This window comes from Anabrus simplex, chromosome 2 (assembly GCF_040414725.1).
Source record: "Anabrus simplex isolate iqAnaSimp1 chromosome 2, ASM4041472v1, whole genome shotgun sequence".
In the NCBI taxonomy this organism is placed as follows: domain Eukaryota; kingdom Metazoa; phylum Arthropoda; class Insecta; order Orthoptera; family Tettigoniidae; genus Anabrus; species Anabrus simplex.
In genome coordinates this window covers 216,973,403-216,986,693 of record NC_090266.1, presented here as the reverse complement: position 1 = coordinate 216,986,693, position 13,291 = coordinate 216,973,403, and the positions used below count along the sequence as shown (strand labels likewise).

General features: G+C 40.7%; 1 protein-coding gene across 2 annotated transcripts in view; it reads left to right on the top strand.

Moving 5' to 3' along the window:
* Positions 1-13,291, top strand: part of Ih (hyperpolarization activated cyclic nucleotide gated potassium channel Ih) — a 945,440-nt gene that overhangs the window by 808,998 nt on the left and 123,151 nt on the right. For both annotated transcript variants that reach the window (XM_067140514.2, XM_068226134.1), the window contains exon 4: positions 5,255-5,392. In XM_067140514.2, the coding sequence (XP_066996615.2) occupies positions 5,255-5,392 (138 nt within the window). The remainder of the gene's footprint in view (positions 1-5,254; positions 5,393-13,291) is intronic.

Genomic DNA, 13,291 nt, shown 5'->3' with positions numbered 1-13,291 from the left:
CCTATTGCCACTAGTTTCGTGTTCAGTTTTTATCCGATGTCATACTTTTAATTTGTTCGTGTATTTGTATTTATCCTTAATTTAGCTGCAATCAATGCTCATGTAGTGTTTTCTTGTAATGACAAACGTGGGAACAGGCGTATGGTTCGCAGGAAGTTCCTGAAATTATTAGGACAGGAACTGCTTGGGGATTTTATGAGAATGAGACTGCAGCAGACGAGTCTGCCAAAGAGATTGAGGTCTGAAATATTTATACTCAAAGAAGATGAGGGAACTCACACAAAGGCAAAAGACCACGAGGAAGGCTCTTGGAAAAGGAAGAGATGTGAGTTTTGTTTCAGCAACAAGGACAGAAAGACATTTCATTCCTGTCCAGTCTGTAACAAGTTTTCAAGGTATGAAGGCTTTCACGGCCGGAGTCTATTCTGCCATGGTCTACTCCTCTCATTCCTGCCAGACATTTCGACTACTGCTACGGTAGTCATCTCCTGTGGCTTCTGCTGCGTGCAGTCGCCAGCGGGACACAGGCGACGCCACGGCAGAATAGCCCGGAAGATTTTGATTATATTGTAACAAGTTTGTTTGTGGAAATCATGGGAAGCCGTTATGTAATGTCTGCGTGTAATGCACACAAATGGACGTTCTGTTGCCTAAATAACACAACACTCTAAGGACATGATTATGACAGTATCCCTGAACACCAAGCATTTTTGTATTTTTATGAGCTAGTTCTAATAGATGTAACTTTGCAATTCATTTCCTTCTGATTGAATAATGTTGTTGTAGATTGGTTAATAAACACATTTCACTTTGTTTTTAACTTGAGAACGTCTGTAAATGTATGTCAATGTGTATGAATTGATATAAACATCATGGTTTTTTTAAAACGTCACATTCAGAATATTGGGTCATGGTGACGCGGTCCCACCATTTTTGTATTCAGTAAGAGCACTACCAGGGCCGTCCGATTCGTTGGCTGAATGGTCAGCGTACTGGCCATCTGTTCAGAGAGCCACGGGTTCCATTCCCGGCCGGGTCGGGGATTTTAACTTTCATTGGTTAATTCGAATGTCCCGGGGGCTAGTTGTTTATGCTGTCCCCAACATCCCTGCAACTCACACACCACACATAACACTATCCTCCGCCACAATAACATGCAGTTACCTACACATGGCAGATGCCGCCCACCCTCATCGGAGGTTCTGCCTTACAACTGTTGCACTCGGCTAGAAATAGCCACACGAAATTATTATTATAATACTAGGGCTGGGTTAACGTCAGAAATTCTTGTAGTAAGGCCTAACCTATCCTGAACTAACCTCTTGATCGTTGCAACATATACGTAGTTTAATCAGTTTGTAATATTTATATCCCCACCCCTACAATTCTTATACATACCTCAAACACTACTTGAACAAGTCCTGGGTGTCCCAACATATGTCCTATCAATCCATGCCTCCTTCTGGCCAAATATCATAACATCGTTCTCCTTTCGCCAACATGATTTAGTATTTCTTCAGTTCTGATCCGATCGACACATCATACCTACAACATTCCTTCGTAACAGACATTTCAAAGGCTTCCATAATCTGATTTTCTGAGCCAGTTATTGCCCAGATTTTACTTCCAAAAAATTCCACGCCCCACACAAACATCTTCTGAAACTTCTTTTTTGATATGTGTATCTATATTTGAAGGGAAGATATTTATTTTCTTAAGAAAACGTCTTCTTGGCCCGACTCATTGGCTGAATGGCCAGCGTTGAGACCTTCAGTTCAGAGGGCCCCGCATTCGATTCCCGACCGGGTCGGAGTTTTTAATCGCACCTGATTAGTTCTTCTGGCTTGGGGAGTGGGTGTTTGTGTTTGTCCCAACAAATTCCTCTTCATATTCAGACAAAACACTGCACTACCAACCACCACAGAAAAAGGCACAGGGCTAAATCCACATGTGAGTCACATTTCGCACCCGCAACCCCACAGATGTGGGACAGGCGGTAGAAGAAGAAAACAACCTTCTTGCTTGATCTAGTCTACTTTTTACGTGTTCATTATCTGAGCCATAATTGTTAAACTACTACCACACACTGACAGGGTTTACAAATAATTACAGTAAATAAATTAAATCCTTACAAATATATCCTAGCTAGCCTCACACCTATATGAAATACCCCCCATGGCAATACAGCCCTCGAAGGGCTTTGGCCTACCAAGCGACCGCTGCTCAGCCCGAAGGCCTGCAGATTATAAAAAAGGGTCGTGTGGTCAGCACGACGAATCCTCTCGGCCGTTATTCTTGGCTTTCTAGACCGGGGCCGCTATCTCACCGTCAGATAGCTCCTCAATTCTAATCACGTAGGCTGAGCGGACCTCGAACCAGCCCTCAGGTCCAGGTAAAAATCCCTGACCTGGCCGGGAATCGAACCCGGGACCTCCGCGGAAGAGGCAGGCACCCTACCCCTACACCACGGGGTATATGAAATACCGGTATGTTTTAAGTTTGTTGTGACTTGTGATCGTACAAAATATAAAATAAATTTTGGGCGCCAGGAAGGTAAACTTACAATGAAACATATTCAAAATGAAATTAAAATAATGAAAATTTTTGTCGGTTCACCTCAGGCCATGTCAGATTGTTCGGAAATCCAATTCGGATGACACGCCTTTCTTCACTCACGCATAAGAGTGTGCTCTTACCGATAGGTAAACTGATTAAAAAACAAAGGAATTATGTAATCTACAGTTTATACAGAAAATAATGTTGAGTAGAAATACACCCCATAAACAACAAGCTTTAAACAACAAGCAAGAAATACACCACTCACTGGATGAAATTAACTGATCTGCCACGAGGATACTTATATGTTGGGTATTCAGCCCGAAGGCTGGTTTGATCCTCCACAGCTCCGCCAACACCTGTCATAAACAGCCTAGGGAAATGAGGAGTGAGGTAGTTTCCCGTTGCTTTCCTCACTGCTATTTTTTTTTCTAGTTGCTTTACGTCGGACCGACACAGATAGGTCTTATGGCGACGATGGGACAGGAAAGGGCTAGGAATGGGAAGGAAGCGGTCGTGGCCTTAATTAAGGTACAGCCCCAGCATTCGCCTGGTGTGAAAATGGGAAACCACGGAAAACCATCTTCAGTGCTGCCGATAGTGGGGTTCGAACCTACTATCTCCCAAATACTGGATTCTGGTCGCACTTAAGCGACTGCAGCTCTTTCCTCACTGAGCCAGAAGTTGCTATTACATATCAGTCTCCCAAGCCCACTGAAATGCATGCACAAACTGACCGTATGAGCGCTATTTTCACACCATTCATAAGAGGGACTGGCTGCATAAGGAATGGTATTACTAGCATCGCTCATACCTCTGTCACTTTCATATTGTCAAAGGCAAGGATGACACTGAGACAGGACAATGGAAGTAACAAATTTACTCTACCCCGTACCAGAAGACATAGTACACCGTAAACACTACATATCGCCAGCAGAGGCATACCAGGATACTTACGGCTTGATAATTAAGTTTACAAAATATTTACAGCAAATAAATTCAATTTCTACAAAAGTATTACCGCTAGCCCCCCACCAATATGAAATCTGCTCTTGAAAACTTAAATATGACACATACATTTCGAATAGAATAGCAGACTGGCCTACGTTCAACATACGTAATTACTAAACATGTACGACGTGTAGATGATCGAACTTGCTCTCTTGAGTACCTACACACGAGAAGTTAAATACTTCCACGTACTTCAAACCAAGGACAGAATTGGTTATTCTCGCTACACTAGCAAAGAACATATCAAGCCCTTTCCAGTCGTAGATTTAAGTTACCGAACTGCACTCCAGTTAGTTAACGATGACAAAGTTATTCATCCTTTCCCTCACGCGAACGTGAATGGGGACGAGTGTACGCTGTACAGCTGTTTATAAAGAACGAATCAATTGACACTCCTTCTACAGTGAGATTCTCTCATTCATCAGTTGGCCGGCAGATGCGCCCAGCTTATCTGCTTCCCTTTGACTCATCGCTCCCCGCTCCGCGACATAGCAACAAGGACAAGGATCTCTGCATGACATGAGATAACAATTAAAATTAAGAAAATTAGTAATTAAGAATTAAGAAAATAAGCTCGTACCTTACGACAGGCGATATTGGAAATGTTCTCCTCATGCATCCTCATATTTCTGGCATTGTCTTAGGAAACTCCGATTCAATTTTGTAGTCCGCCACGCTGAGCTCTTCTTGTACAAGTCGTCTTAGGGATTTTGTAGGCGTATGTTGTAATCTTTCTACGATTTCATTTACTTTTTCCTCATTAAGTACACGTTTTTTTTTATCAATTCGCTTCTTATCGAATAAAGAACCAGTTCCTCTCAATGTGCTTACGAATTTCAGCACTATCTCTCTATGTGGAGGGCGTACATCTGGAAATTGTGTTACAAAACGCCTAAAGAGTTCCCTACAAGACTCTGTTTTCACATAATTATCGTGCATAAATACCCTTTCCTCTACCGTGTACACATGTGGAAGAATTATGAAAATTCTACCCCGAAGTAACACTTCACAACTTGGGAACAGTTGGAGCGACAGATCAACATTATTTTAATACACATTCTAAGCACGGACCTGAACTGCGAAGTGCGGGCATTCCCGTGCTGTCGCTGCGCTGTGTAACGGGAAGTGATTAGTTAACGGGAGGCAGATAAGCTGGGCACGCGTGCCGATGCGGATGAGAGAAACTCACTGTATACCTTCTTTAAACTGACCAGTGAATGTTATCCGTTTTGAGGAAATGTCACACAGGTTCCAGGCAAATAAACCGTTCCTTGAAATCCAGATATATTCCATTTCCTCAGAAAACAAGATATTTGCATATTCCAACTACGTTTCATTCATTATTTCTAACACCAGAGAGCTGTTAAAATGTATTACTCTTACTCAACACGTCCTACCCTTGTCGTTCGCAATACAGCACTGTTTTACAGGTAAAATTATTACAATATAGATTCTACATATAAAATATACATATTGATGAATACTGTGAAATAATACAGCCTAGATTTTATTTACATTTTAATGACAGATATGAAATATCAGCTCATTCCAACAATAGTGACTGCTAATCAAACGAACTACCGTCATCATAGTAAATGTACTGCTCAGGATCATACTCTTGAGGATCCATCCTTTTCAGGTCTGAGGACTAAAGATTAGTCACTTGCGCTTACACTTTTTGTTGCAGGATTTCAGTGAGAGTTTCCAGATCCTTCACGCTGGACGAGCTCTGCGCATCCTTCGTCTCGCCAAGCTGCTCAGCTTGGTGCGACTGCTGCGCCTATCACGTCTTGTGCGCTACGTCAGCCAATGGGAGGAAGTTTACGTAAGATTCCATCTCTCCACTTGCTTTTCCTTCATTCAGATTTTGGTGGCGGATATTTAAATGCTGTGCATCGATATTCTACACCCCCTAAATTGACAAAAATTGTATCATTTCACATTTAATGATGTATGATTTTAAAAGAGATAAATTAGTTATCTTCTCAAAATAGCATTTCGGACAGCAAACTGAACTCACAATATCGATGTACAGCCTTAACTGGGCAATATATATTGTTTAATTAAGAATAAACAGGAACATGGTCAGGGGCTGCAATTGCTTACTAGTCTAGTGCACCATAAATTTTAATGACATGGGACTGAATGTTACATGCAGAATGTTAGAACAGTTTTTTCTGCTCCTGTAATTTTCGAAATTTTTAACAATATTTGATTTAACATTATATTTGCCTCAGTTTAATTGAATATCAGACTTTTACATGTAATCATTTGAATACATACTGAGATGCATAAGATTAATGTATTTATATTGAAATGGAGAGCAGATATGATATGGTACTTAAAACTAAAGGAATATTATATTTGCTTCCATTGCAGCTGCATTTCATGTATATTTAGATAAGCTATTATTTTAAGGGAGCAATTATTTAACTGAAATCACATTTGAAGTTGTTGCTGTTGACTGATGGCTAATTTATTCCATATCTGCTGGCTGACATCAGGTGGTGGATAGTGAAATTAATTCTATGAACTGTATATATAACAAACTTAATTTAGTTATACTAATTCTGGTAGGGTATGCCTTATTTTCTTCTTACTCTATAAACATAGATAAAACTACTCTGTCTCGATCTGTCACTTCACCTAAATTAGATCATTGAGTAAGTAATATTATTAGACGCTATCGTTCGAACATATCAGGTTGAGAACTTTGTAGAATATCTCTGCTCTTCTAAACTGTACACTTCAACTAACAAAATTCTGTCTATCCTGTTGCACGATCTGACTTGGTACTTAGAACTGTGGTGATTAGAAATGCATTGCTTGGCGCTTGCTGAGCCTTAGCGATGTAACACGCTCCGACCAGCAGCAACACAAGCCGCTTCATCGCCTCAGACATCAGGCTTGGCTTACGGACGTGGTCATTAGTAAACACTTCACTCTCTTTTAATGTATGTATGGTGCATTCTTTACCAATTGACACATTTCAGATAAATCAAACCGTAGAGAGGATTTTGCATAATCTCCTTAAAGTATAATACCAAGTTGAAGGTTTGAAATGTCCACAACACACCGGTTCTGTAGATAACTGATAGCATGCCAGTAGCTTGCATGTCACAGTGTATATCCCGACAAAGCTGGTATTGGCCTGTCGCGGAATGTATGGTAAATAGCGCAACTACAGTAAACAAACTTATGATCAGCTTGAAGTATCCGATAATTCAATATCGGATGTACAGATTGTGATTGTGATGCGGATACATGGACTACAATGAAACACTGATCTATACATTCATTCCTTCTCAATATTTGATGTGTGAATATGAAATGAATAATAAACATGCGGTATCTAATAACGCTAAAGATTAATAAATAATCCCAAGAACGATTTGCATCACACAACATTCTACATTATTTTTCAGTAACATCTTATAACCTAATATGTATGCCCATTCCTTGAAGTACAATTTCCTCTGAATGACAAACGTAGAGTCCTTTTTAGAAAGTCGCCAGAAAGAGTTCGGTGGCAATGACATTGTTTAGTTATTTTGTTGCTCTTGCTGCGTTTTGAACTGGACTCAAAGACAGTTTGAATGCAGACTAAGATTTCTCTTGTAGATTGGTCATCTTCCTGCTTGACATCTGCCAATCTATTCTTCCGACTTAGCTCCTTCCAAAGCTAAGTTCACTACATACACTGACTGACAGAGCAAATGCAACACCAAGGGGGAGTGGTTCGAAAGGGATGAAAGTTGGGGAAAAAACAGAGTCGGCACGGAAGAATAATTGATGTTTATTTCAAACCGATATGCAGGTTACACAATGCGCAAGGCATCGACTCAGTAGGATGTAGGACCACCGCGAGCGGCGATGCACGCAGAAACACGTCGAGGTACAGAGTCAATAAGAGTGCGGATGGTGTCCTGAAGGATGGTTCTCCATTCTCTGTCAACCATTTGCCACAGTTGGTCGTCCGTACGAGGCTGAGGCAGAGTTTGCAAACGGCGTCCAATGAGATCCCACACGTGTTCGATTGGTGAGAGATCCGGAGAGTAGGCTGGCCACGGAAGCATCTGTACACCTCGTAGAGCCTGTTGGGAGATGCGAGCAGTGTGTGGGCGGGCATTATCCTGCTGAAACAGAGCATTGGGCAGCCCCTGAAGGTACGGGAGTGCCACCGGCCGCAGCACATGCTGCACGTAGCGGTGGGCATTTAACGTGCCTTGAATACGCACTAGAGGTGACGTGGAATCATACGCAATAGCGCCCCAAACCATGATGCCGCGTTGTCTAGCGGTAGGGCGCTCCACAGTTACTGCCGGATTTGACCTTTCTCCACGCCGACGCCACACTCGTCTGCGGTGACTATCACTGACAGAACAGAAGCGTGACTCATCGGAGAACACGACGTTCCGCCATTCCCTCATCCAAGTCGCTCTAGCCCGGCACCATGCCAGGCGTGCACGTCTATGCTGTGGAGTCAATGGTAGTCTTCTGAGCGCACGCCGGGAGTGCAGGCCTCCTTCAACCAATCGACGGGAAATTGTTCTGGTCGATATTGGAACAGCCAGGGTGTCTTGCACATGCTGAAGAATGGCGGTTGACGTGGCGTGCGGGGCTGCCACCGCTTGGCGGCGGATGCGCCGATCCTCGCGTGCTGACGTCACTCGGGCTGCGCCTGGACCCCTCGCACGTGCCACATGTCCCTGCGCCAACCATCTTCGCCACAGGCGCTGCACCGTGGACACATCCCTATGGGTATCGGCTGCGATTTGACGAAGCGACCAACCTGCCCTTCTCAGCTCGATCACCATATCCCTCGTAAAGTCGTCTGTCTTCTGGAAATGCCTCCGTTGACGGCGGCCTGGCATTCTTAGCTATACACGTGTCCTGTGGCACACGACAACACGTTCTACAATGACTGTCGGCTGAGAAATCACGGTACGAAGTGGGCCATTCGCCAATGCCGTGTCCCATTTATCGTTCGCTACGTGCGTAGCACAGCGGCGCATTTCACATCATGAGCATACCTCAGTGACGTCAGTCTACCCTGCAATTGGCATAAAGTTCTGACCACTCCTTCTTGGTGTTGCATTTGCTCTGTCAGTCAGTGTATGTCCTCTGGATGAATTGACCTAAATTGTCCCTTCTTACCCGTGGATTGAGTATGCCTTCACTCGTGATCTCATCTCACCTTCTGTAACACTAAATTTCAAAAATAGTGTTGTTGGTTTATGTCCCACTAACTACTTTTACGGTTTTTAGAACATGGAATGTCCAAGATTCGCACCCTTTTTCATAAAACACCAGTTATGTCCATTTCTCACCAACAAAGAATAACAACCCATGTGAACGATTTCTATAAAAATCATCCAAATACCCTACAGCTTATCTGTTACTGGCAAGAAAATGTTTCACACTAGTCCTGCACATTAAGCTCCAATTATTTCTATTACCATCGGTTATTTTACAACTCAGGTAGAAATACAAACCATCTTCCTTTAAAATGTCGGTTGTTTTCTTTCTCTTACGTCTTCCACTCTATTTCACTCAACCATACTGCCTCTCACTTACATACATACATACATACATACATACATACATACATACATACATACATACATACATACATACATTCCTTGTTCTACTGTATGTTTTCAAGACTGTGCCCATACCACTGAGCAATTCCTCCAAATTATTCGATGATTTGTATAAAATGGTATTCTAATCACCCAACCACAGAGTTTCAATTTCCTTCCCTGGAAATGAGAATTCTACCGATGTTCGTGTTGTTTTAAAGTGTCAGACACCTAAGTTATCTGCAAATCCTGCCAAAATCTTCTCTTTGACTTCCTTTGGCATCGACCTTGTTTGACTCCTTGTTTGACTCCTTGTTTGACTTAACAAATATCCATGGACTCACTAACTGTCAGAGTGCGGATCCCACTGACCAGATGTGCTTCCATGTATTTTCATCTTATGCCTAAGTAAATGTGTGAATGACGCATTTGTTCAGCGATATAGCCACTATGTTTCCAAATATTAGTTATATAAACGCAAGTAGGCCTATACACACTACAGAAACACGGGCTGTTAAACAGGATTCATCAAAAAAACAAATACAATTGGTTGGTTACCACAATGTCGTAAGCATCCAAAGATAATAAAACTTATCTCTAATTCAATAAGATATCGGTAGAAATTAACCTTAAATATCATATTATTATTATTATTATTATTATTATTATTATTATTATTATTATTATTATTATTATAAAACAAGAGTTGTCTCAATTCTGTGAAACGCAGTATATCGTACCCATACGTAAGCAGCATAAACACGGACATACCAGATGTTCCTCTATTACTACATGTAACAAAAGGTGAGAGAACACACGTCACCATCTTCGAAGACTAATATTGTCTTCAAATTTCAGATACCTTATACTCTGGATATTTCACACATTCCAAATGAGTAGCAGATGGAATTTATGATGAAAGTTAGACGTAAGGAAACGAAACGTTTGGAAAATAAACAGCCAGAGGATTTCGAACGAGATTTCAGTAATTACACACTGAAGGATACGGATTAGCCTAATGTCGTCATAGGAGCACACTACATGTTGTATTTTTGCTTGATGGGTAGTTTCAACTCCCATAATTTGATTCATTTAGACCTCGGTTTTGATATAACTCAGTTTAAACATATTTATGAGTTAAAATGCCGTCTTCTATTCCCATGGATATTTCTGGTAATAGTTGTTTCTTACTGATATCTACCTTCTGAGTTGAAAGTTCCCTATCGAATGCTCTTGAAGTAACTGTATCATTTATGGGGACAATGGTGACATATATTTCAGGAATAAATCGCAAAAATTGCATTCACAGGCGATTAATTAACGCAAGCAAACTGCAGTAACGTTTCACATTATAGTGGAAAGTGAACAATATACGGGCCATTAGGCTCTGCAGTATTTTCTATATCTATAAATATGTTAATGAAATAAAATTGTTCTGAGTATATTTCATTCCGGAATAAAATCCAAACTAAAATCAAATATAAAGATATGAAAGTTATTATTTAATTGTCGACTCAGAAAAATACATTTAATGAATTAAGCGTGTATGTCTAACACGCATTACCCATTAGAACTACAGGACTGCTGTTCCCATTATGACCATTATTTGTTGGAGTGCTATATGTACCTGGACCTATAATAATTACGCCGCTTTGTATCTGTGTCGTCTGTTTTATGTAGCAGAATACTCCTGGCACAACCATGGTAGGATTGTTTATTTCCTAATCTGTTTTTACGTTTAAAACTTTTGAATGAAACGTGTTCGACATGACGGAATTAAAAGATTAATTTTTACCTCGACAAATGGTATCACAAGATCTGAAATTCTTTTTTCAGTATGTGCCACATTAATTTTTACTAATAACGAAGTTAAGAGCAAGAACGGACATTATTTATTTGTATACTGTTAAGACAGTTATTTCTGATTAATATGTTTGAAAATTTGGTTTTTGTTTTCTTCATTAGGTGCATTTTAACTTCAAATATACTGTATAAGAGATGTTAGTTACGTAAAAATGAAAAAGTTGGCACGGAATAGGATGACATGGACAGCTGCATCAGACCAGTCTGAGGACTGATGACCCGAAGAGTACTGTATGCACTGTACGTTGGGTATTCAGCCCGAAGGCTGGTTGGATCCTCAACAGGTTCACCATTAGCTGTCATAGATGGCCTATGTGTCACTAAAGAGGCGTACTAGGAAATGAGGAGTGAGGTAGTTTCCCGTTGCTTTCCTCACTGAGCCAGAAGTTGCTGTTGCACATCAGTCTGGCAAGCCCACTGAAATGCATGAACCAACCGACCCTATGAGCGACATTTTCACACCATTCATAGCAGGGACTGGCTGCATAAGGAATGGCATTACTAGTGTCACTCATACTTCAGCCACTTTCATACTGTCAAAGCCAAGGATAAGACTGAGACAGGTCCATGAAAGTAACAACTTTATTCTAGCCCATACTAGAAGACATAGTGCACTGTAAACACTACATCTTGCCAGCAAAGGCCTGCGGAATATATACATATGATGGCTTGAGAGAGTCCGTCGTACGGGCACCTATCTTAACGCGGAACAGGTTTCTCTATACCCTGCACATGAAGGACGCTGGTTGCTGATTGAACCACTCTTCCACAGCATCAGAAGACGCTTGGTCGGCGGTGAAACGCTTACTCTTCAGAGCTTCCGTCAGCAGACTAAAGACTTGACTGTCATGAGGCAAAAGATCTTTGTTGTAAGGCGGCTGATCCCTAGCGAGAACAGCACTAACTGTCCATTGCTAGGTGCTGATATACGTTACCGTGGAGCACAAGCACACTTCGTTACAGTTTTCCCGGTCAATCCACCGTCTTTACACGAGAATTGATTCATCAATCATGCCATGTGTATTCCTTTGGACATAGCCATCGAACACGAATGTTGCTTCAAAGTTTTCATCTATTTAGCGGACATTTGTCTCAGACTGACCACGTTCTGAGCTTTTGCTACAAATACTAAAGTATACAAGGTTGCCACCACCTGGCAATTTTACACATGACATTTCTTCACTGTTCCATGAACACTTGGTGCATTCTATGAAATAAAGTTCCCCCTCCATTAAGTAAATGACAGAATTCGTGTACCTGCGTCGGTTTTGCGCGTCAGATTGCAGTTTCGATTCTAATTTAGGCTGGTAGTATTTATAGATGTTTAAAGTAACGGTCCACATATAACAGTTGATAGAGAAGTAAAGGAATATCTTTGAAATATTTTGTAATTAATGAAACGTTCAATATTCGTGATTATATATCTTCGATGTCAGAGTAAGCAAGTTCCAAAAATATTTAGTGGAATCATATTCCGGTCGTTAGAAATAATATAATTATTATGCGTAGTACATCAAGTTATAGTGAATAAATCTATATACCGTATAAAATAACATGTCCTGACTGACTGATGCATCATCGCCGAGCCAAAATTACTGGACATAAGGAAAAGAAATTTTGAGGAAACATTTATATTACAATGTAGGTGCTCACCAAGGGATGAGTTTTGGATATTCCATCGCTAGAGGGGTGAAAGGGGGGATGAACTTTAAAATGAGTGTATCTGTATCCCAAAAATTTAACGGTTTAAAGACGTGAAAACTGGTACTTGGAATCTCCTTTAAAAATAAGAAAACACTTTTTTTCGGAAATCCTCTTAAGAGGGGTGAAAAAAGGTGAAAAGGAGGTTGCATACCTTTTATGAGGATTCTTATTTCTCAAACACTGAAGATGTTACAGTCATGAACATTGGTATTTGGAATCTCCTTTAAAAATAGAGAAACACGTATTCTTTTGTTTTTGGAAAATCTACTTAAGAGGGGGTAAACAGGAGTGACAAATGGGTGAATTTTCAAAATGAGTATATCTATAATTTATCTTATAAACCTAACATGTTTCAGGCGTGAAAATTGGTATTTGGAATCTCCTGTCAAAGTAAGGAACACGCATAATTCGTGTTATGAAAACCCACTTAAGGGGAAGTGTTAAATGGGTGAATTATTGAAATTAGCCTGTATACAGTATAGCTCAAAAACTTAACATATTACAGACGTGAAAAATGGTATTTTAAATCTCTTTTAAAAATAAAGTAACACCTATTTTTTGATTTGGAAAGAACA